The 25,452-nt window shown below is 45.9% G+C and overlaps 5 protein-coding genes across 5 annotated transcripts; 4 read left to right on the top strand and 1 right to left on the bottom strand.

Annotated features, from left to right (window-relative positions):
• Positions 1-146: 146 nt before the first annotated feature.
• Positions 147-2,631, top strand: UV8b_03331 (uncharacterized protein; the record flags this gene model as incomplete). The annotated part of the gene is made up of 5 exons (XM_043140829.1): positions 147-449; positions 559-1,368; positions 1,438-1,784; positions 1,837-1,949; positions 2,006-2,631. The coding sequence occupies 5 exons, from the start codon at positions 147-149 to the stop codon at positions 2,629-2,631; spliced, it is 2,199 nt and encodes a 732-aa protein (XP_042996763.1).
• A 541-nt stretch (positions 2,632-3,172) lies between these two features.
• Positions 3,173-4,489, bottom strand: UV8b_03330 (uncharacterized protein; the record flags this gene model as incomplete). The annotated part of the gene is made up of 1 exon (XM_043140828.1): positions 3,173-4,489. One exon carries the CDS (start codon positions 4,487-4,489, stop codon positions 3,173-3,175), a length of 1,317 nt encoding a protein of 438 aa, XP_042996762.1.
• Positions 4,490-5,668: 1,179 nt separating this feature from the next.
• UV8b_03329 (uncharacterized protein) lies at positions 5,669-6,973 on the top strand (the record flags this gene model as incomplete). Its single annotated transcript, XM_043140827.1, has 2 exons — positions 5,669-5,913; positions 5,971-6,973. 2 exons carry the CDS (start codon positions 5,669-5,671, stop codon positions 6,971-6,973), a joined length of 1,248 nt encoding a protein of 415 aa, XP_042996761.1.
• Positions 6,974-8,331: 1,358 nt separating this feature from the next.
• On the top strand, positions 8,332-10,359 carry UV8b_03328 (uncharacterized protein; the record flags this gene model as incomplete). The annotated part of the gene is made up of 3 exons (XM_043140826.1): positions 8,332-8,457; positions 8,507-10,075; positions 10,129-10,359. 3 exons carry the CDS (start codon positions 8,332-8,334, stop codon positions 10,357-10,359), a joined length of 1,926 nt encoding a protein of 641 aa, XP_042996760.1.
• A 2,722-nt stretch (positions 10,360-13,081) lies between these two features.
• Positions 13,082-14,595, top strand: UV8b_03327 (uncharacterized protein; the record flags this gene model as incomplete). Its single annotated transcript, XM_043140825.1, has 3 exons — positions 13,082-13,827; positions 13,887-14,352; positions 14,407-14,595. The coding sequence occupies 3 exons, from the start codon at positions 13,082-13,084 to the stop codon at positions 14,593-14,595; spliced, it is 1,401 nt and encodes a 466-aa protein (XP_042996759.1).
• Positions 14,596-25,452: the final 10,857 nt, after the last annotated feature.

The raw sequence follows: 25,452 nt of genomic DNA, 5'->3' as shown, positions 1-25,452 counted from the left end.
GTCGCCCGGCACAAGCGGATTGACCAGCTTCAACTAACAGCCCAGGCATTACCTCTCCACCGGCTCACGGAATCAGAACACGCGTCCGCCTTTCTTTGCCGATTCCCACTTCGGACGTTCCATAATTTTGCTCTTGTTTTCGCTACATGAGCAATTCCCAGCCGAGCAGCAAATTTCCCTCTTCCGCGGCTGCACTTCCAATACAGTTTGCGAAAAAGTCTTCCGCCGCAGCTCCAAAGCTCAACAGCGAGATGGAAATGGGCAGCCTCGCTGCTGTCGATGGCCAGGGTGGCAGTCATGCGACGGCCGCGGCTCCAGCAGCCCCCCCCCCTGAGAACGACATCATGCAGCTTGCCCGGATAGGCGACATTGTTGCCATGGAGAAGTTGTTGGAGTCGGGGGACTATGATGCCACATATAGCGATGATGAGGGTATCACGCCTTTGCACGTAAGAGCAATTAACCGCCTGCTGAAAATTGAATTGACGCCACTGAGAGCTCAGGCAACAGCTATATTGTATATTCAATGCCTTACCTGCTAACCTTTCGATGCGCTAGTGGGCCGCCATTAACAATCAATACGCCATGTGCAAGTTTCTCATCGAGCACGGCGCCGAAGTCAACCACAAAGGGGGCGATTCTGTTGCTACCCCTCTACAATGGGCCGCACAACGATGCCATTATTATACCGTCAATCTCTTGCTGCAGCACGGCGCCGATCCTCTGATAACCGATGCCCAAGGCTACAATACCCTTCACATCTCTACTTTCAATGGCAACGTCTTGTTGATTGTGTTGCTGCTACATCAAGGGATCCCTGTTGATGTTCTCGACACGTATGGACATACGTCGCTAATGTGGGCCGCATACAAGGGGTTCCCATCGTGTGTGGATGTATTCCTACGCTGGGGCGCGAGCGTACATGCTGCCGATGAACAAGGCTTTACGGCTCTACACTGGGCCTTGGTCAAGGGCAACCCAGGATGCGTTCAGAAGCTTGTTGAGTACGGAGCAGACCGGTTCGCGAAAACAGAGAACGGCAAAACACCCGCTGTGACGGCCAGCGAACTGAAGACTCAACCTGCATGGCATCGGGCGCTGAGGGAATGCGGCTACGATGAAGAGGGCAATCCCGTAACTCCGCCTTGGCCGGGGACTAACTACTTTTTGAAGGACAAGAGGGCTTTCACGACCAAGTTCTTGTTCCTATGGCCTTGGGTTATGATCTGGAGTGTGCTCATAGTCTTGTCGCATACGCCGGTGCTGCTTGGTGCGCCCGTGGCAGCTGGTATTGTGTATTGCTGTTACTGGTTTGCGACTCAGGTGTTAGAATATGCTCCACCGGATATGCGACACTTTCACAAAACAGTAAGTTTGGTCTTTCTGACCATGACTCAGTCTGCTTGTTTCCGAGGCTGACGTTGTGACTGGCTTCAGCCGTGGATGGCTGGGATTTTTGCAGGCTCACTCTTCCTTGTTGGGACCAACTGGCTGACGACGGTCGTGTGGAGCACGATGCGAGACGAGAGCTCGCACCTGCTCTTGAATCTGGTATTTGCGGCGCTTTTCAGCCTGACGACATTTTTTTATGCGGCTTGCATGCGATTTGACCCCGGATTTGTACCCAAACTGAATGGCATTGCGGAGCAAAGAGCCGCCATTGACGAGCTTCTGGCGTCGTGGAAGTTTGACGAAGCCAACTTTTGTGTTACGTGCATGATTCGAACGCCGCTTCGTAGCAAACATTGCAGACGGTGCCAGCGATGCGTGGCCAAGCATGATCAGTAAGTCAGGTTTCTTCCCCATGCCCGAGCTTTCATGCTGATTGTAGAGTAGCCATTGCCCGTGGGTTTATAACTGCGTCGGTATTAACAACCATCGACACTTTTTCCTGTATCTTGGCTGCCTCACCCTGGGCATTCTGGTATACGATTGGCTAATCTACTACTGTGAGTTCTCTCGAATCCTTGTCGCGGCATTTTACCTATCTAATGACGGCGAGCAGATTTTGGTCTGGTCTCAGCCAAGGCTTCGGAATCGTGTGCCATCTTTGGACCAGGGCTGTGCAGACTCATCCATTCCGATGCATACACTTTATTCCTGACTGTGTGGGTCACGCTCCAGCTGGTCTGGGTAACCATGCTGGTCGTCACCCAGCTCATCCAAGTATCTCGGGCGATGACGACGTACGAAAACATGACGGGTATCCACACCCGGGAAGCCGCCACGGCACTCACATCAACAGGGACGCCGCTCGACCCGTCGCTTGCCGCAGTCGCAGCCTCCACTGCCCCACCCTCCGGCCACTCGTCGAAACACGGTGCTAGCATGTTGAAGCAATGGAGCCGCATCCTCGGCGTTGATCCCTTCATCGAGACTGTTACGGGCCGCGGGGCCGCCACTGGCAAGGGCCGCCGTAGGAAGAGGAATCCCTACAGTAGGGGCTGCATCTCCAACTGCAGGGACTTTTGGTGCGACCCTGCGCCCGTGTTTGGGCCGCGGGAAAATGGCACCGCGGTGCTGGGGGGGGACAGGGTAGACTACACGGCCATGTATGAGAGCCCGACGTTGATGCATCTCGCGGGCATAAGGCGGGGCGCCTACGAAGCTCTCGGGACGGAAGAAGTGTGATGGCAGAATTCTCCGGACCGACAGCGTGCTCAGATGGTTGAGAGGTGGTTTACGATGGGGGCGATGTGGCTGGCGTGGGTGAGGCGTTTTTCACGTTGCTGGTATGTGCCTATGAATCATGACGTAGATGGTTGGCGGTCCCCGGCTTGTAGTATTTATTGGTTACCTTGGTGTATCAGTGATTAAGGTCGGCGCTGTGAATCATGAACGTGGATAGCCTTGGGGTCCTAGGCCTGTAATATTCTGTTTAGCTCAACGTATCGGTGAAGGATGCGCCGCCCAAGACGCCCCCTTTTTTGGCCTTTTGCCCTAACTCTTGGCCAACACTCCTGCAAATCTAGACGGGATGAGGACAGAACCAAGGTTCTTCCTATTCTTGCTTTTCTTATCCCAATGTTCATCATCCTCGTCCTCTGTCTCGACTTGTTCCCCGCCAATCCGGCCGTTTGAAGAGGCATAAGTGAAGGCTGCCCTCAAACCCACTGATTACACATCATCCGCCACTCCGTCGATTCTTGCGCCATCTTCTACAATGTCGATTCTATGGACACCACATTTCCACCTGCGCGACTTGTAGCCGATTCAACAGTGACCAGTCCAAGCCATGCTGCCTGAATGCCACAACAACAAGGTCGAACCGCGAGTCCAGCAACGGCACCGACCATTCTTGCACCTCCAGCCGTGGTATTTGCGGAATCGCATCCTGCGGCACCAGCGGATCAACCCACATTACCTGCACCTCGGCCGTGACGACGAGGCTGCGAGCCAGCTCCAGTCCCGGCGAATTGGCCAAATGGCACTGCCCGGGCTTGAATCCCATACCCACTACCAGGACGCGAGGACGCCTAGGAACAGCCTCTCGGGCGGAGAACCTGGCAACAATCCTGCGGGCCACATCGCGCGGCCGAGCGGCCATCTTGTCGGACGCAGCTCGCAGAAGGGGGAAATTACTATTGGATAGCAAGTAGTACGGGTTTACGGGGATACAGTGTCCCCCGACGCCGAGACCAGGCACGAATGACATGTACCCGAATGGCTTGGTAGCGGCGGCATGGCAGACCTCGTACGCGTCAATTCCATGCTGGACGCACGCGTCAGCCATTTCGTTGGCATATGCAATGCATAGCATGCGCTGGCAATTCTCATAGAGCTTCGTCATCTCGGCCACTTCGGGCGACGACACCGGGACAAGCTCGTCGAAAACGCTTGAGTAGAGCTCCTTGATTGTTTCGAGAGACCCAGGAGCCACGTCGTCTAGCCCAGCGACGATTTTAGGGATTGCGTGCGCGGCAGGCTCCGAGCGGCCCGGGTCGACTCGCTCGGGTGACATGCCGGCGTAGAAGCCCTTGCTTGCGGCCAGCGGTCCGAGCAAGGCGCGTGTCATGCCAACGGCCACGGAGCTCTCAATGACGACGGTAGAGCCAGGCCGCGCATGGGTGCTGACAATGGCGACGGCGTCACGCAGGGAGGACGAGTCGATGCTCTTATCTGGCCGGAGGAGGGTGGGCACGGCGATGAGAAAGTACGTGGCCTGGCTGATTTCCGCGGCAGAAGTGGTGAAGTGGGCTTGGTCATTGTGCAGGAGCTGCTTCCGGACTTGATCGATGCGTTCCTGGGAGACATCGTATCCTATTACTGCGAAGGCTTTGGAGAATGTGGCGACTAGGTGCTGGCCGACGTAGCCCACGCCGATGACGGCCACTGACGCGGGCGCCCCTTGGACCGGTGGGAATACTTCGGTACGGTCTGGCGATTCACTCGGAGGGGTGAGGCTGTAGTGAGTCCAGCGGGGATGGAAGCTGGTTGAGCATTCTTCGGCGTCCGAGGGCAGCGGCTCGGGGAACGGACTCAGTTTCATGGTTGCAACGGGTAATGCCTGTCAAGCGTCCAGGGCCAAGACAAAGAATGGGAATGGACTGCTGGGTCCGTTCGGGCTTGGGCCGACGATGTTCGAGGAGTATTTGACCTTGTCGGTTTTGCAACGGGACTTGTTAGTTTTGTTCTTGTTGGACCGCTGTGACGATGGCTCGGTGAGTAGCCGTTTGAAGCTTTACGAATAGAAGCACATGAAAAAACCCGGTGTCCGTTGCCACGAGCCACTCCTGCCATGGTTGATGCAGGGCAGGGATCCAAATATAGATGGCCGGCTTTTCGCGCATCAGTCAGCGAGTCGTAATCACGTCGCATGAGCTGGTACGTCATGTGGTCTTGTCCATCCCCAAGCAGTGCGACTCGGTGATACAATAATAGCAGTAAATCTCCGAGCACGAAAAATGTAGCTGAAAGATATAAATGGTGGCTTCCTCGGAGGACGTGCTGTCCCTTGCAGCAAGCTATCCGCTTCAGCACGACGTAGCACGACAGACGTAAAGACATGGTCTGTGTTAGTCGCATATACCTGGGCTTGAGTTTCCGTCTTTCCACGCCTGATTATCGCCGGAAATACACGATCGTTTCTTCCGATTTGCTGCTTCCCTCGGGGTGATTACAGGTCTTGACGGCTTTGATTTTGCTTGGCCAGCGCGTACAACATCAGTCGACCTGTCCGACGGCAATTCATCGCCCGCTATTAGATAGTCGACACAGGTACCAGGATCAGCGCTTCTAAATTGGGAGCCATCTCGTTGCTGTCCCTTGCCGAATCCGCCCACGTGCTTTTACCTGGAAAGAATCTGTAGAGGCCGGGCAGGGCCGTATCGAATTGCACTATGTATACCTGTCCGTCGTGTACATGTCGTGAATTAGCCCTCGGCCAATAGGGCAAAGAAAAAGATGCCCCAGCTACAGGCATATTCTGTACAAGGTGAGCCGATATTTCCAGCACCTGACGCAAAGGATCGTCGGAACGCGGATCTTTGCTCGTCAGGAAATGCCGCGGGAATCCGTGTTGAGCACAGCCACGATGAGGCCGTTTATAGTGTACACGGAGGGAGGGGTATAAAACACGGAAAAAGACAGCTCCAGGACGCCGGGAAAAAAAATTTACGGTTTGAGAGACACCAATAGTTTGCTGAGCCTAATCTTGCGGAACGTCGTCATGTTAGGATGGTGGAGGTTGAGTGTTGCCGCCGCCTTGGGCGCCGAGGCGGTGGCAGCAGCAGCATCGCATGTGCCTCTGGCCGTGACTCTGGTGATGTTCCGGAGACAATCGGTATGCGGCCCCGGCGAAGGCTCCTGTGATGCTGGTTCATGCTGTTCCGAGTCCGGATATTGCGGCTCCACCGTCGAGTACTGCGGCGGATCGCAATGCCAGCTCGACTACAGCCACACCTGCGACACGCTGTAAGTTTTCAATTCAAAGATGCGTGCAATAGCTTGATGTTCTAATAGGATAGATAGAGTGCCTCCCGCTGGCGGCGACACGGGAGATATCCTGCGCCCTCGCGCCGGTAACGTGCCGTACGGAGGTCCGCTGATCACCTCGTGCAAAGCGCCCGGCATGGTGGCCCTGAGCTTCGACGACGGCCCCTACACATACACAAACGAGCTGCTGGACCAGCTGCAGAGCACTGGCGTCAAGGCGACATTCTTCGTCACGGGGAATAACCTCGGGAAAGGACCCATCGACGACCCTTCCACCGCGTGGCCAGGCATCCTGCGCCGCATGTATCGGGAGGGCCATCAGATTGCCAGCCATTCCTGGACGCATCGCGACCTCAACCAGATCAATGACACGGTTCGTCGCGCCGAGCTCGTGTACAACGAGATGGCGCTTCGCAACATATTCGGCTTTGTGCCCACCTACTTTCGGCCGCCGTTTCTGGAGTGCAACGCCGTATCTGGATGCCAGGATGTGCTCGGCCGTCTGGCGTACCATTCCATCTCGGCCAACTTGGACACAAAGGACTACATGTACGATGATGCTGCTCTCATACAGCGCGCCAAGGACCGTTTCTCCCAGGGCCTCTCGGCAAATGCCGCCGAGGCTTCGTACATTGTCCTTGCACACGACTCGCATGAGCAGACGGTGCGGAATCTCACAAGCTTCATGATAGAAGTCGCCGAGAAGAGGGGCTACAAGCTTGTAACCGTGGGCGAGTGTCTGGGTGACGCTCGAGAAAACTGGTACAGGCCCGCGGCTGGCGGCAACTCGTACAGCAGCAGGAGCTGCCGTGACAGGACACAAACGCAGACGCAGAAGCAGACGCAGACGCCAACATCCGCTTGGCCCAGGACCACCAGCCGAGTCTCGGTCTCGGTCGAGGGGCGCTGCGGCGGACGGAGGGGACATACCTGCGCGGGATCCGTGTTTGGTAGCTGCTGCTCGCATTTTGGCTACTGGTACGCCTGGTCTAATCCAAAGCTTACGATTGAGCAAAGGCGTGAGTGCTTTGTTGTCTAACCTAGCCTCTGCAGCGGATCAACTCCCGAGTATTGTGGCACAGGGTGCGACCGAGACTTTGGCCGATGCGACCCGGCTGCGTATGGGGTGCAGAATACGACAAACGGGCTGTGTGGCCGTCGGTATTCCACAACGTGCCTTTATTTAGGAGCGTGCTGCTCAAAGCATGGATTCTGGTGAGTTGGGATTCACTATTTGAGTCTGCATCTTGTACTGACGCTCTGGCAGCGGCAGGACCAGTGAGCATTGTGGTGAGGGATGTCAGGGGGGATTCGGGCGCTGTGATTGAAAGTTGGGCATGGAGTCAGCTTTCTGTTTGTAAAATGGCCAATGTCTATTTCCACGGGGCTTGGCAAAGCAGGTAGTGCATCCGTAGCCAAATCACAGCATGTCGGCATCGCGATCACTAAAAACATTCCTACCTGATGCATCGGAAATAGAAAATAGCATCTTTTACTCTGACGACTTATTTCCCTACATATAGCGTTCCAGAGTAGATACAGAAGGAGGCACACCGCGAAAAAAAAAAGACTCATGTAGTACTACCAAAGCAGTGAATCAAGACACTTCATCCCGACGGGGTTTACAGAACAACAAGGGCCAGTGCTTGCTCCCCTGGTCCACCGCATGCCCCGTGTACCCTCAAGCATCTGACACGAGCTTCCCAGCCGGCACCCGGTCGGCGGATGTTGTCAATGGAAACACACGTGCGACGGCATGAAACCAGACGGCCCGGCCCTGCAGCTCATTCTCGGGAGGCCATCTCTGCATCACGCACTAGAACTTTAGATCGGTTCGTGAGGTTCCGGTCATTACAAATTTATTCCGATTACCAATCAGGCTCATATTCATCAATCATGCTCTTTGGCGCAGTGCGCATGTCTGTTTCAGTTCAAGGCACATATGAGTGGCATGACTGGTCCTCAGTCCTCGTCTTCAAGAACGAATCAACGGCTTTTCTGCAGCGAATTTCTAAGTCGCCGTGCCACGATAATATGGTGCAGGGCTTCTATGCTTGGCTTTTGAGGTCGGCATTGCTGCTGGGAAATACAATCCAGACACGCATGGCTGTTGTATTACCTGCACAGTTCCTCGGCTGCCAACCACGAACTGGGATAGTCACAGAGTCATTACAAATTTAGAAGCCGATTTTCGAATTAGCCCTGGTTCCGAGGTAGACGGTTTGAAATCCGGCGCCGTTAGAGTTGGCCTTGGCCAAAGCTATGTTGAGGAAATGGAAAGTCTGTTTTGGCATGATACAAAAGTCCAGTGGCAACATCTCCGTGACGATGCTAGATGATTATTCCTTCCAGTCTGTCTTTTTCTCATAGTAAAAGGCTTTTCCAGACGCATCACCCATGAGAAACTCGTCTTCCCAGGATGCTTACACAGGCCTTGTTCCACAGCTATCCGCCCTAGATGAGTTGATACCCAAAGCTGGAATCACAGACACTGGCCAACCAGGCCCAAGCCAAAATGATTCAGTAAGTATTCGGCAATGTTCCGCCCTTGTTCCAATCTAACCGGACATAGACGCTCGTTCGCCAAACGCCATACACCGCTGGCTCGCGGTCCACCTGCTCCAATACCTCGATCCAGTCCCAATCAACAAGCACAAATAGCTCTACAATAGGAGCAGTGCGACAAGAAGAGGCAAGGCTGAGGTGGAATGCGGAGGAAGAGCTGAAGCGAGTATCGAGGAAGCTGCTCCGCCTGCAAAAATGGGCTCTCATCATTGGCTTGACCGTGCTGAACTCCGTCCTTATCACAACCAGCCTGCTCCTCCCGCAAGCCGTGTACGTCTTTCTTGTTTTCGTGAGCTGCAACACGATGCTACAAGCCGGAATGGTTCTCTGCATCGTCGTCAACGTCGTTTGGACGAGGATATTCCGCACATGGAGGATAGAAACTCATGAGGCAAGCACTGCACCGGAAACAATGGTCCTCCTGCTGCCCTGCTACAACGAAACCAAGGAGGAAATATCGCGCTCGCTCGACTCTCTAATATCTCAGAGGGGCATTGAAAAGCATTCCCGTCTGATTTTCATCATCGTGGATGGCAATGTGCGCGGCCCGGGGATGCGCAAGTCCACGCATGACTACTTTCTCCAAGATGTGCTGGAAAGCGGCACGTCGCGGTACTTTGAGAATGGCTACCGCGCAAGAGATGGCTTGTTCATGCCAGTCAACACCCGCGTGGGTAGGTACAAGGGCATACCTTTTGTCTTTGTGGGCAAGCGGCATAATCAGGGCAAGCGAGATAGTCTGTGCTTCGTCAGGTCCTTTCTTTACCACTTCAAGAAGCGAGCTCACGGCGCTGTGACAATATTCAACAGCGAGCTGTTTGCCTATCTGGGCAACTGCTTGTTGGAAAGCGGCCTGTCGGAAGTAGATTACCTGGTGGGTATGGATGCCGACACCAGTTTTGACGAGTTTTGCATCGCCCAGATGGTGCAGGCCATTCGCAAGAACCCCAAGCTCGTCGGCGTCTGCGGCCACGTCTGCGTTGATTTCGGCAACCACAACTTTGGCTTGTGGTCGCTCTACCAATCGGTCGAATACTCCCAGACCCAGGGTCTGCGGAGAATGTTCCAGTCACGAATCACTGGCAAGGTCAACTGTCTGCCCGGATGCTGCCAACTAATCAAGGTCGATGAAGCCACCTTTGGGGATGTTGTTCTGAGAGAGAAATTCGGCTACTGTCCCAAGCCAAACGACGTCATGACGCAGCAGATTATGGGAAACTACTCCGAGGACAGCATCCATGCATCCATCATATTCAGCCTGTTCCCTGGCAAGCAGACTGCCCAGGCCTTGCGTTCCAAGGCTTTTACTAGTGTGCCTCAGACGTGGAAGGTCTTCTTGTCGCAGCGGAAACGGTGGGCATTGGGGAGCATCTCCAACGAGTTCGTCATGATCTTCCGGCCGGGCATTATCCTCGTCGAGCGTCTGCAGAGCATCGTTGCCGTCATGACCTGGGCTATTACGCCATTTATCATGTCGGCTGTAGGGCAGCTTATCGCCATGTTTGTCAGAAAGGGCGCGGAAATGTTTCAGGACAAGGTCTTTCTGGGGCTGATGAGCGCACTGTGGGTTAGATATGTAAGTGGCCTTTATCCACGGGGTTAGCCAAGGAATAAACTGAAACATGCTAGCTTTACTCGTTCTGTATTGGGTTTTGGTTGCCTCGGAATAATCTCGAGCGGTTGCAGTACTTCATGGGATTCTTTCTGCATTTATTTATGTCACCGTTTATCAACATTGCCATACTGCTCTACTCTTTGCTCAACGCCGACGATTTCAAGTGGGGAAAGACCCGAGAGGTCGTCCTGGCTGATGATGAAAAAGGCCATGTTTGCTTGGCCACGATAGCTACAGGTGTTTGATATCCATGGTTATAATTCAAGAGCCGGCTATTGGAAAGAGTCATATATTCTATGGAGATTTGCAATCAAGTAGGAGCGAATCTTCAGTCATAATATCTTTAAGAGGCTATTATGGAGTAAAAACAAATCTAGTGCCTTTACATACATAGCTCACAATAAAACTAGGCAACTTTCTCGAACTCATAAAACGAGAGGCTTAATAAGATAAGTTATCAGTCTATTTATATAAACAATTTCATTATATTTACCCAGGGCTGTCTTATTCTTGGAGGCTATTATATAACGAGTATATCTATAAATCACTTGAATAATAGACTTACTATCGTAAGATATGCGTTAGCATACCGATATTAACTTAGGACAAAGAACTAATATAAGGCGAAACGGGAAAAAAAAGAGAGATACGACTATAGAATTAGACTTATAATTTAATTTACTACTTCCCTTTAACTCTATTGTTAAAAGTTCTCGTCTGCTAGTAATGCAAACATTGCAAAATGTCGGAATCGTCGGTCAGTCGGTCAGTCAGCCAGTCAGTCAGCGCATCTGACTATACAGCATATGTGGCCACAGCATACATGCGTAGCCACGGCACGTATATATGGCCACAGCACGCCCATATGACCGCGGCACACGCACACATAAAGGCCATATCGTCGGCTTCAGTCTTGTCTTCTTCTTCCTTCTTAGTTAGTCATAATAGTCATAATCAGGGAAGAACTATACCTCTAATACGTGATACCGTGATCACATCGATGCATAAGCATCCTGCGCGCGCCTTACGTACAACTGGGACCTAGGCCAACTCAGCACAAAAAGTAAGGCAGTAAAATGGCAAAGACAAAGAAAGATTACACAGTACATTATATCACTAAAGCATAAGATTTAACTTCATCCCCTTTTATTCTACAATTTAGGAAAGAATTTTATAATAGACGAGTTTATAAATACTTAATTGCATAAAGTTTTTAATCCTCTAATTGCATAAGATAATTATAGTGATATTGATCTGATAAAAATGTGGTATAGTTATAGTGATTATATTATCTAAATTAAATAGCGTGATATTTATATCTGATCATATAATGTGTCGAGATATGCATCGTAATGTATTGCAATCATTGTGCAATTATAGAGGAAGAAATACGTATAAGTCGAGGGTACTTAGATTAGTAGCGGTATATATCATCTTTTAGCAGGTATAGCTACTAAACACCTTTTTGAAGGACGTCTTGCGGAATAATAAAACGGGCTCCCCCGCCACATCCTGACCCCTCTATACCGTTCTTTCTTTCCAGGGATTAACTCTATCTCTGGGTTTAAAATCCTTATGCACCTTGACAAGCATGTTTTGCTATACTACCGCTTGTTTAATCCTCTATGCCTCAGAGCATTTATAATCACAATGGCGCTGAATCTTTATATCCCACCTTGTAGGCGCTCCCCTGCTTATCCTCGGCACCCCCCACCGATAGATCAGCCGCTACGTATTCAGATCGACGGTCCGCTTAGCTCTCGTACGAAACTACTACCTGGAGTGGAATGGCAGTTGCAGAACATGTTCCGGCCAACTCTGCAGCCAGCTAGCGCAGAGCTTGCTAGAGTGGCGTTCCAGACAATATACGGACATGATATCCGTCCTGAGATCGATGGCGATATAGTTGTGCGAGAGGACCTGGGCTGGGTACAAGAGGATCTAAGACCGTGGACGTGAGTGAACTTTGGAATAGCACCTCTTGATTTTGCATCCGGTTGCTAACTGCTACCCCCTTATTGGCAGTAGGATTGATCCCTACGGTGTTACGTTTGACCACCTCGTCCTTCATGGCGACAGTGATCCCCAGACCTTATAGATCAATATTATTGAGACGGAGGAGGATGAGGTAGCATATGCGAATAAATAATTGCCTTTCACTGTAAACCCAGAAGAATATAGAGGGAGGAGGTACTAGCGGTGCCGAGATGTTGCCAGAAGAGGAAGGGTATATAAGATTGTGGACGAATAAATGAATCGGTGATTTGGAGAGAAGAACTATTAGGGGAACTAAGAGAGATTTTAAGGAGGGGAGAGGGGATAAGGGAAGACTGCTTATGAATGAGATAAGAGTTATAATAAGGAAGGAGTTAAAGACAGAGTAAAGGAGCAATATCAGACTAGGGTCAAGTTCAACAGGTTCTTTCCCCCCCGCTGATTCCTTGACCAAGAACCCGACGCGTCCTTACTTTTGCACCAATCAGAATTGCCATACTCTTGCCCCGAAAATCCCCTCTAGAAATGCGCCGCATTTCCATTTTGCCTCAAAATTAAAATAACACGACCCACCATCCATCGCATCGCATTAGCTAATACGAAACGCGCCGCGATTCTTCCACGAAAGCCCGAGCCAACCATATAAGTGACCGCGAGACGTAACGATAACGATAACGAACTAAGAAAAAGAAATGTCTGGAGAAAGACACAAGCAAAGGACATATCTATGATAAAAAGAGAGATAATAAAATTTATAAGTTGTAGGAGAGAAATTTATTTTTTTCAGGCAGCTTCAGGGCGCATCGATGCGCTTACTGTGATTGGTGATGTGATGGAAAAAGAATATTATGTCAGCAGGTTTTGGTTGCTAGAGTAATTTGGCATCACATCATTGCGGGGCCAACATTTTCAATCCACTTCACTTCACAACATCCACAGCACAATCCACTACGAGATGCGACAAACTTCGCCATGAGAGACACTGCATTTATTCAAGACTGGATTAATGCAGTCGCCCTAAATAAGGACACCCTAAATACCACAGACTTCAAAACTACGGGCAAGCGGGCATATCCAAGTCCTGAGCCTGATGAAATGAGTGACTTGACCCCAGAGAGGACCAAGAAGAGAAAAACAGCCAGCACCGATGACGACGATAAGATCGAGGACCTAGATGCTGAGAAAACACCGAGAGCACTATTGATTTCTCCAAGACCGGCACCATCTCCGTCAATCTCGCCAACCAAGTCGTCTGCCAGCATCAGATCGGCAAGTCTAAGATCCAGCTCTCAAGCTTCTTCATCCCGCGCATCATCCTCGCGCCGCAAACTCTCGAACCTAAGCTTAGTAGAGCACGGTATCCAGCGACAACAATTAAACGGCCCCGATACTCCTAACCTTCCGCAACGAATTGTCGATGCGCTCAAGACGATCCAGCGCCTGGAACGGGGCAAACACGTCTTTGCATCAACCTTAGACAGGAGCAGATTTACATCCCTACTAGACGTGAATGATCTGGATGATAGGGCTTTTGCCACTGATAGGGATATTGGAAGCCATTTGTTGCCGGAAGACGTTGATGAAATCTTGGCTGATGCTGAGAGATGCTTCAAGATGGACCATGACGAGGGTGTTTGGAATGTAGAGGTACATCAATATTTGCTGAAAAAGGTTCTGCGGAGATCTGGCTCCAGCCGTCTTGTCGATTTCACACTCTGGTAAGCTTAGTTCGACATTCCAAGCAATCTTCATTTACGTTGCTGACAGTGGTTTCTAGTACCACTGCCCCCATCATTCGCGACTATCTACCTCCCCGTACAGCGGAGAAAAGAGTAGACTTTTGCTTCTTTGTTGACCCGAGTTTCGATCCCTCCTATAAACAAAGGATCGAAATCCTTGTAAAGTCGCTTCCCGAAATGAGTATCAGCCACACCTCCTACGGTCCTTTGCGTGTACGCCCAACGACAGTAAGTCTGGAGACTAAGAGACCCGGAAATGATTTTGATGGTGCAATCCTACAAATCAGCGTTTGGCAATCAGCACACTGGGTTATGCTGCGTTCACTACTGGGCCAAACATGGCCAGGGAAACAAGCCTGCGGACTGTCGAGGAAGGATTACGCCGATAAAGGCCTTAGGGAACTGGGCGCTTTGCACGGCATATTGATTCAAGGTCATGACTGGATATACGTCGCGACTTCTCCAGAGTTTGTCAACGAGGAGGGAAGGGAATCTACACGAACGGTAAGTTTTGGCGCCTCCGCAGGGGAGTTTGACTTATCAGGCTAATCCAAGCAGCAACTTTGGCTTTATGAACCAATTGGGCGCACAAATACTGCATTCGGCGTGCATAAAGTATCTGCATTCCTTGAATTTTTAAAGACGTGGAGCCTACAGACCTATTGGCCATGGTATAAACGATATTTCCTTCAAGAAATCGGTACGGTCCTGTCATCAGATCCGATTGCTATAAGTGCAGTTTCATGAGTATTTGGAGTCAACGGGAATTATAATAACCCGCTCGATAACATCATATGTTAACAGACTCAAACTAGACACGGAATATTATATAAAACTTATTAGCGTAATATAAAACCAGATAATACGACCCTAAAACTTGTCTCTTTCGTATTTCTATAAGTTCTTTTAGCTAGTTGGTGGTATATTTGTCTTAGAAATTGCTGGCCTCGTGTTCGGCCCCAAGCATTGCAGCCAATCAAAATATAGCGGTTAAGATGTGGCCGTTTTTGGATCTATGGGGCCCTCATTCAGCCAATCATGAATTTCATGGTCAAGATCCATCCATTTTTAGAAGCATATCACCGCTAATTCATATCGCATGCTATTCCAACAGAGTTTCCATGCCATCAAAACTGCATGAGGCAAGGCTGGCACATGGAAATGGCGACAAGGCCTGAAATGATCGTTTATTGGGAGCCATTGGATTCTTCCGTATCCACATAGTCGAGGATTTATGCGGAAAGACAAAGAAGAAAACCGATTCATTTGGTGGCCTAGCGCGCACCATAGGCTCATCAGACATTACGCAGTCCCGACACACTGGAACTCTTGCACATCCCCAACATCAAGACCCATTCTATGGACGGCTGGCAATTAGCAACCACTCTATGTTCTAAGAGCTACATACCCTCCTAGGACTCCTACGAAGCCTCAGGACCAACAGGCTCCTCGGGAGGCAGTAAATGGGAATAAGTCTCGCTATTGAAGTGTGGAATTCAGTGAATATAACGACTGATCTTTTGCTTCGGGCGGCTATGCTGTAGCTTTTTCCATAACGATCAGACATCTCCGCTTCTCCAAACCTGCTTCGCGGCAGTTGCGGAGTAACGGCCAGGAGTTCGTTTTCACCATCATCCGTAAAAAAAGCGGGTTAGAGATAGAAGAGTCGATCGACTCTGAACTGGTGTCAAGGCGTCTTAAAGGCCTAGGTTTTCTGACTTCTCCTTTGTGTTTTTCGCTTCTTTCTTATCACTACTCTCGGCAGCGAGCAGAATTGGCACGGGAATATTATTTTCAAGTTTTCTGCGCCTGCTACCTTGTGAGGACGAGAACAAGTCGTTCAAAAATGTTAGGATGCGGATAAAACCCTTGTTAGCGTCCACCTTCCTCATCGCGTCGATATATGAAAGCTGTGTAACACGGCTCTATTATGTGCACCCTTTGAACCGATAGTAGGATGTGCAGGCGGACGGGGGGGCTCAAGTTGGACTGGCGGTACGCCGAATAACAAGTAAAGGCACAGAGTCGCTAGGTTGATATAAGATCGGAGGATAAATTGGCCAAAGTCGTGGCAAAATAGTAGGATTGTAATGGTATTGGGAAACAGGACGGTTTTTTGGGGCGCGGCGGTAGTAAAGAGCTTACTGACGCCAGCTGTCAAGTGCTACCTGCTTAAGTTTGACGACAGGAACGGGTTTAAATTCAATGGCAAACCTATATGCGTTTTTGGGGCATGATAAACCTTCTCGTTAGCTGATTTCTCTTTTCCGCGCAACCTTGACAGCAAGCTTTACTTTAGTGGTGCAAAGCGATACTACTCCTGAAGGCCTATGTGTAGATCAATGTCTTAACGGCTCGTGTTTCGCAACTTTGGCATAGATATATAGACAGCGCTCTCCTGACGCTGGCACGTACGTAATATAGATCTCACCTACCTTCGTTAATTCCAAGTGCTGTTAATTATCCACTTTAACTACGAAACCGTGATCAAAAGTACCGCCCCATGAGTTGTTTATGTAAGAGCCTATAATTAGTTAAAATACAAGAGATCAAAAAATATCATCAGGGAAAGCGGAGCTTTGCCTGAGATTTGCGAAGAAATCGGAAGGCAAGGCAGGAAGGGCATAGCTCTTTCCCGCTTTCCCTCTTTCAAATACAGTAAGGCCGTCTGTCGGCGGGGATACCGGTGGAATCACATATGTCGGGAATATTTGGCTACGAATGTGGCACATATAACCGAGGGAACAGTAGCCCCTTAGGGTTACCCCCGTGCCCACTATAAATAGCTGGTGGCCTGAGTATTATTAAGCTAAGTCAGGTCAACCCTTTACAATATACCGCTTTCTCTCCCTGCTTTCTAATATAGTAGCAATTATATAAAATAACACAATAACCTCATTCTCATCCTTTTGTTAGGTGCCACAACACTATATCGTTTAATATCTTAGATTATACTATAGCTACCGCTCTTCTCGGATACCTATTGAGGTATAATAGTAGATTCCTATTAGATCTATTGAAACCTTGTATTATTATTATATTCATATAGCCTTCTACAACAAAAAGAAAGCTATTCGGAAGATCATAATATCCTTTATAGTTCATTTTTACAGTTTATCTTATAATTAACTTATTTAGTCAGATTATCAGCCTTTTGTGCCCAGAATATTACAGATAGCAAAGATAGGTGCCGATATAGTCAATTACAATAAACCTATATACATTCTAATATCCCGATACGAATAGGATATCTAATATAATTATATTCAGAGCGAGGCTTAGGTAAAGAAGGTATATGATCTCATTAATCCTAATTAAGCAGTAATCTTTAATAAACCTAAGAATATTACGCTCTAACTATATCGATCTATTCTAGTATTATCGTCGGAAGAGATACTAATAGAAAGCGGCCCTTTTAGTAATATTAGGGCAGCCTCGGCATCGAGGGTAATATCTGTACTAACGTAAAGCTATTCGCACCTAAACCAACAGCTAAAAGACCCAAACAATTATTTTAAATAGAAATAAATCCTAGACGGTATAGGCCCTAACGAATAGGCCATTCTTATTAATACTTTATCAAAAAACAATTGGCATAATTATACCGAGATAGAACAAGCTCTTTCTAAATATATAAAGTGGTTTAATACGACCCTCAGCCTAAAATTTCAAACAAATAATAGCAATAAGGTCGATAATAAGGGATAAATTACGCATTCTTATTAAATATATGCAGCCGATAAAGACCGCCATTACTAAGTATATTATACAGCGTTTTGTTCAGGTTATAGAACGGAATCTCAATAAATGTGTCACGGACTCGGGCTATGCCCGTGTCATAGATTGACTGAGGCTCGGGCTGCGCCCATGCTTAGTCCGGAACGGATAACATAAGGTAGATACGCGGGCCTATAAGGGCAACGTTAGGGCTCTAGCCCGCGCTATATACAGATATATATAGACTGCGGAAGGGACCCGATTCGGGCTCTTCTCCCTTCCTCTTTAGTTTTATTAATATATCCGATTAATGCTTATTCGCAGTCGCCTTAGGGCTAGTTCGTTATAATTAATAAAACTCTCTCAACCCTTATTATTATACTATATGCAACCGCCGACAATAGATATAGGGCCCTTATAGAATACTATAGGCTTAGATGATGCCCGATGCGCCTCTGCTTATTAATAGGCCGCTTAATAGGAGTCAATTACTAATGCTATGGAAGTCCTTAATATAAGGTTCTAAGAATAGCTATCTTAAAATTAGGAGAGTGAGCATCGGATATACACTCAGGCCGAACAGACCGAATATTAGATGCTAGCCCTTATCGACCAGATATAATAATAACTATCGCTAGCCCCCGTAATAACCCCTGACCGGTTTTAGACCGATTCTATTTTAACCCTAGAGGAAACCCGACCTAGGCATAAGCCGATATCAGTCGGGGAACCCTTTAATAGTAAAAAGGCTATATTTACCGTATAGAAGACCTTTATAGAGTATAAGTTAGAGATCGATTAGGACTTTATTAGTAACAATAAGACCTAATAGATGTTTATCTATTAGAACCTCTCGGCTATAGTCTAATCCTAAGTTGTGGTATTCTTCGAGAATAGCGCAGCCCTTTATTACCGCTTTATAGCTTTCTTTAACTATCTATAATAACTTTTTGAGGACCTATATTAGGAGGAATATGCGATTAGCGAGCTTAAGTATACCCTCTATTAGGCACCGAAAGAACCTTTTTCTACCTTCTTTATATATTTTAAAGAGAAATTAGTATTAGCGGGGGGGCTTAGGTAGCCTAAATCGGTTAAACTAGAAATACTCTAATCCGCCCTTAACCTTTATATATCGGATAAGATTATCGGCCTAAGGGTCTCCTGTAAGGACTATAATACGGCCGTTATACGGTATTATGAAATCGCCATCGACCTAAAGATAAGCCTTACCGCAAAATATTATGCGGACCCTTACCGGAATTATAATAATAATGCCTAAGATCTATAGGCAACCGCTTGGGATAAGGATGGTAATACGCCTATAACGGGCATTAATAAGTTAGGTTCAAAAGGTAAGGAGAAGTTATCTGCTAAAAGGGTAGTATAGGTTTTAAAAGAGGTCCTTAGGGAGTGCTATTAGAAATTACTTTATACCTAATGCGGAGATGCCGGCTATAAAATGCCGGAATATAAGCTAAAGCTAGCTTAGCCTCTACTAGAGATAACCGTAGCTTCTATAGACCTAAAGGCTATAGAAGCCTTGCGAATTACCGAGCTTAGAGATAGTAATAATAATAATCCCTAGGGAAAAGATTAGCCCTTAAGCTAAATCTCGCGAAAGGGCTTAAAAAATGCATCTAGCCCCCAGCCAGGTCACGATAGGAATACTATATAAAGGAGACTAATAATATTAAGGACTGTATAGATAGATACCCCTTTTTAGTCCCGATATTATATAATAATTCTACCTTTATCGATACTCTAATTAATTTTAATTATAATTACTATAGTGCGATAAGCGAAAGAACCATCTAAAGGTTAAGACTCTAGCCTATCCGCCTACTATCTCGTAGGAAACTTAGGACTATAGTAGATATAAAGAGTCGATTAGAGGAGCAATAGACTACCCCTTTAATTACTTATACTATTTATATTAATATCGATATCGATAGATAGCTGTTAGCCGTAATATTATATATTATCTTAGGCCTTACCCGCGATATTATCCTAGGGTTACTTTAGATAGAGTACCGCAATATCGAACTTTAGGCAAAGTAGTACTAATTGAGAATTAGAGCCGCCGGCGGTCTTTTTATAAAGGAATTAACCACTCGATCTTCTAGGCCTATTACAATTAATATTTTTAGATCGGTCTTTCACGGTATACTATAACGCGCGGTATATACCTAAGATAATTTGACCTCTTTCTTCCTTATAAGCCTATAGGAGCTTATACGCATCCTCTGTATTATACTTCTGCTATATTAGAATTTAGCTTCCCTTTTAGTCTAGCTATAGATCCTACTACTAGAGCTCTAGGATTTCACTAACCTCTTCAATAAGGCAAAGGCCTTTAGCCTTTTACCGCATTAGGGCACGCTTGATTACTATATTAAGCTTAAACCGACCTTAGATAGGGGGCTACCCAACCTCCTATAGGGACCGCTATATAATATACCGCGGGACTAGCTACTTAAGGTTCGGAAATAGGTAATAGACCTTATAGATAAAAGATAGATCTATACGAGCTCTTTATTAGTAGTGGTATTAGTCCTACTCGCGAAAAAGGCGAATAGCGGATAGCGTTTTTACATAGATTACTAGGCCCTAAATAAGGTTATAGTATAGGACTAGTATCCCCTTCCCTTAATTAAGGAGATACTATATTCCCTATCTTAGGCAAAGTAGTTTATAAAGGTAGATATCCACACTGCGTTTTATAAGATTTATATTGCTAAGGGCGATAAATACCTAACTGCATTCTAGACCTACTTTAGCCTCTTTAAGTAGTTAATAACCCCCTTTAGCCTGATCGGGGCCCCTATAATATTCTAGCGTTATATTAATAGGGCCTTAGGGGACTTATTAGGGGATTTCGCTACTGCCTATTTAGATAATATTTTAGTCTATACTAGCGGCTTATAGAAGGAATATATAGACCGCATTAGGGTTATCCTTAGATACCTATAAGATACCAATCTAAATCTAGATCTAGATAAATATAACTTTGCAGTAAAGGAGGTATACTACTTTAGCTATATCGTAATGGTAGGGAAGGAGATCTGCTTAGACCCTAAGAAGATTAAAGCGATTTAAAAGTAGGAAGCCCCTATAAAATTATAGGGCATCTAAAACTTCTTAGGTTTTATAAACTTCTACTGCGATTTTATCCTAGATTTCTTTTACCTAGCCGAGCCCCTAATTCAACTAATATAAAAAGGTATTCCCTTTTAATAGCTTAAAAAGGAAGAAAAGGCTTTTTAAACGCTTAAGTAGTATTTTATCTTACACTTGGTTTTCGCCTAATAGGACCCTAAGAGGGAAATAATCCTTAAGGCAAATAGCTTTAGTATGGCTCTTAGTAGCTGCGTCTCCTAAATTAGGGAAGATAAGATACTTTACTTAGTCGTATACTACTCGGTATAGCTTATAAAGGCTGAACGGAACTATACTATCTATAATAAGGAGCTATTTGCCGTTATTACGTACCTTAAGGCGTAATTAGCTAAGCTCTATTTTATTACCGCCCTGTTTATAATCCTTACGGATTATAAAAACCTTAAGTATTTCGCCTAACTAAAGGAGATATTGGAATATTAGGCGTAATAGGCCGAAATATTAGCCCTTTTTAACTTCTACCTTTAGTACTAGCCTGGCTTATAGGCTTAATACCCTAATACCCTCTTACGATAGGAGCAAAAGGCAGATAGTATAGCACTAAGGTTTAACTAAATCCTTTAACTACTATCTATTTCCGCTATAGAGGCAGACCTGATAGAGGTTTAGCTAAACCTAATAGGAGATCGGCCGATTACGGCCCTAGGTATAATAGAGGATAGGCCGATAGCGGCTTTATCGACTAGAGTCTTTTTACCTAACGGCTCTTAGGTCTTTACCGATATATACCTATAGGCGCTTTAGGATTAGGCTATAGCTAAGGATAAATTATATTAGGCCTAGTAGAAGGCTATAGCGAATAGAGAACGACGATTCCCTATAGAGGTAAAGACTAAAGAGTAGATTATAGATTATACCCTAAACGCCTATAGAGCGCTACTCTATTAGGGCCAGGTTTAGCTCCTTTTGTTCAAGCTACTAATAACTATAGTAATCTAATAATACTATAACTCCCTTACTATAGGGCACCCCAGGAAGAATACGACCTTCTAACTCTTACAATAAGACTACTACTTTGATAGTATATCGTCTAAAATAGCTCGGTTTATTTGGAATTACTAATACCGTAGGGCGTATAAGAGCCGCTAATTGTAATAGGGCCTACTCTAGCCTTTACTAATCCTAAATCGTTTTTAGTTTTAAATCTCTATTAACTTTATAACTAACCTCTTAGCCTAAGATGCTTTTAACCTATGTTACCTAATAGTTATTACCGACCGCCTATTTAAGTACGTCTAGCTTAAAGCAATATACTTAATGCGAGCGGAGGATTATATAGAATGGTTTCTCGACTGCTAGTGGCGGTATTATAGATTTCCCGTCTAGATTATTAGCGATAAAGGCTTAGACTAGGTAGGCTAATTCTAGACCACGATATATAAGGCTATTAGGACTAAATAACTCCTCTCGATTATATACCACCTATAGACCGATAGTAGTACAGAGCGTATAAACCAAGAGGTCTAGGCTATTTTATGCATTAAAGTAGCGTTCGACTAATACAATTAGCCCTAATATCTCGCGATTTATTAATACGCTTTAAATAACCACACTTCTTTAGTTACTAGATATAGTCCTAACCGTCTCCTAAATAGCTTTAACTCTCCTATCGTAATACCTCCCCCCGATATTACGCTAAATTTAACGACCCCTAAGGGGTGAGTAGTATACTTTCTAGCTATAATATAGGAAGGGGGCGAACTCGCTTAGGCTACTATTGCCTTTGCTTAGTAGCGGTAGTAGGATATAACGAACCGCTCCTAATGCCTAACGGAATACTACTAAGTTAGGGACTAAATCTAGCTAAGCCTACGGAATATTAAGACTAACCAGCCTTATAAGAAGCTCGATTAGGTATCTACTAAATATACTATTGTGGCCGTCCTATCCCCGCTTAATATCCGACTTAATATTCCTAATAGTATCTACCCGGTTTTTTATATTGATCTTATAGAATATGCTGCTTTTAACCTACTGCCGAGCTAAATACTTATAGATATTAGGCCCAGTCCCCTATTAGTCCTCCTAGAGGATTTTAATACCCTGCATAAGGAATTTAAAGTCGAGGAGATATTAGCTACTAAAAATGCTTAGGGTCGTAGCGGTAAATATAATATACTGGTAAAATAGAAAGGGTACGACTCGCCGACTTAGGAACCGCTAGAGAACTTTAAGGATATTACGGCGCGGGCGGCATTTAAGGTTAAATAGGGGGATATTTGGATATATAATAGACCCGGTCGAACCCTATAGTAACCCTAATATGGAACGGATGAAATTTTTCCTGGCGAAGGGGGGTATATTACGGACTTAGGCTATACCCGTATTATAGATTAACTAAGGCTTGGGCTGTGCCTATGCCTAATCCGGAATAGATGACATAAGGTAGACGCGCGGGCCTATAAGGGTAATATTAGGGCTCTAGCTTGCGCCACATACGGATGTATATAGACTGTAGAAGGGACCCGATTCGGGCTCTTCTCCCTTCCTCCTTAGTTTTATTAATACATCCGATTGACGCCTATTCGCAGTCGCCCTAGGGCCAGTTCGTCACAAAATGTAATATTTTAGAATAACTTAGTGAAGTATTAACTATTTATAATCGACTAAAATAAAGTAGCTTAGTCCTCCTATCAGGGAATAAGCCTACTAATATATTAGCGAAAGCCCTTTCTTAAAAGTATCCTAGCATTTAGGATGATATTAACCGGGAAATTACTAAAGCCGAAAAGCTAGGGCAATATATTAACTTTCATAAGATTATTAAAGATATAAGGTAGTAGGTAAAACTTTAAGAGAAAAGGAATATTATTAAAAGGAAGTATACCGTATTTACTATTAAAAGAAAGCCTTTATTAAAGGCCGCCGCCGCCCCTAGGAATACTACTAGTATAGCTTTAGCTTTAGCTTTAAAAGAACCATCATCAAAATCAACGCCCTATAAATACTATAAGCAACCATATATTAAGAAGAAAGGACTGTATTATAAGAACTATTAGGCTCTTATTCCTTTTCTAGCGCCTAATAAGTTCTACTTAAAGATTTAAAAGAAAACTAAAAAGGCTATAATAGCCAAAATAAAGCAAAAAAGCAAAAACGTGCAAGCTGCATTTAAGGCCTTCCAAAATATATATAATAACAATGACGATAATAAGAATAACTCGACTAAATTAAAGGGAAAAAAAAGAAAAGTAGGCCTTTACCGCAGAGGGCATTTCCGCTAAATCCTTTTCTAATGAGTCTTCTACTTTATAGGCTTATATTATCGTTAATACTAGTGCAATAGCATATATATTTAACGACGAAAAGTAGTTTCTACACATCAATAAGGCTATCGATCAGTATATTTAAGGTATATCAGGCACTACTAGGGTCTAAAATATTAAAACTATTTATATCGTGCTAAAAGATAGGCGAATTATTACCTTTGCTAATATTCTATATATTCTAGGGATATTTATTAATATTCTTTCCGAATTATTAATAAAGAAGAAAAAATTATATTAGAATACTAAAATAGATAGAATTTACCTTAGGAAAAAAAAATGCAAAAAAATATCTTTTTGATCCGCCGAATTAAAAAGAAACCCTACATTTTATATCAAATAAACGGAAATAATATGCCTGTCGGAATCGCTGTCGCAAGGTGCCCAATTGCGCACATTGCGACAGATGTGCCGCGCCACGATATGGCCACTTTTGCCCCTATGCCCCTAAGTCCGGTAGGGCACGCGGGCAGCCCGGCCCGACTGCGCCGATATATATGACAATGGCACACACACAAAAAGGCCATATCGTATAATTACCCTCTTTTACTTCCTTTCCCCTTTTTTAGATAGTTATTAGTAAAGCAAATAAATCCTTTACTGTTACGGACTCGGGCTATGCCCGTGTCATGGATTGGCTAGGGCTCGGGCTGCGCCCGTGCTTAATCCAAGATGGATTATATAAGGCAGACGCGCGGGCCTATGGGGGCAATGCTAGGGCTCTAGCCCGCGCCACATACGGATAAGTAGGCCTCGGAGGGACTCCTATTCGGGCTCCTTCCTTTACTCTTTAGTTTATTTAATATATATATTTGACGCCTATTCGCAGTCGCCCTAGGGCTAGTCCTTCACAATTGAATAAACTCTCTCAATCCTTATTGTTATATCTTATATAACTACCGATAATAGATATAGATCCCTTACAGAATACTATGGGCTCGGACGATATGCAACGCGCTCCCGCCCGCTAATAGGCCATATAACTAGAGTCAATTACGAATGCTATGGAAGTACTTAATATAAGGTTCTAAGAATAGCTATCTTAAAGCTAAGAGAGTAAGCGCTAGATACGCGCCCAGGCCGAGCAGACTAAGCGTCGGATACAGGCTCTTATCGACTAGATACAGCAATAATTATCGTTAGTACCTATATTGACCTTAGACCGATCCTAGACCGACTCTATTTTAATCCTAAAGGAAACCCGACTAAAATATAAGCCGATACCGATCAGGGAACCTTTTAATAGCAAAAAGGCTATATTTACTGCATGGAAGACCTTTATAGAATATAAATTAGAGATCGATTGGGATTTTATTAGTAACGATAAGACCTAGTAGATGTTTATCTACTAAAACCTCTCGGCTATAATCTAATCCTAGGTTATAGCCTTCTTTAAGAATAGTACGGCCCTCTATTACTATCTTATAGCCTTCTTTATTTA

This window comes from Ustilaginoidea virens, chromosome 3 (assembly GCF_000687475.1).
Source record: "Ustilaginoidea virens chromosome 3, complete sequence".
NCBI classification, from domain to species: domain Eukaryota; kingdom Fungi; phylum Ascomycota; class Sordariomycetes; order Hypocreales; family Clavicipitaceae; genus Ustilaginoidea; species Ustilaginoidea virens.
This window is presented reverse-complemented; position numbering and strand designations above follow the sequence as displayed.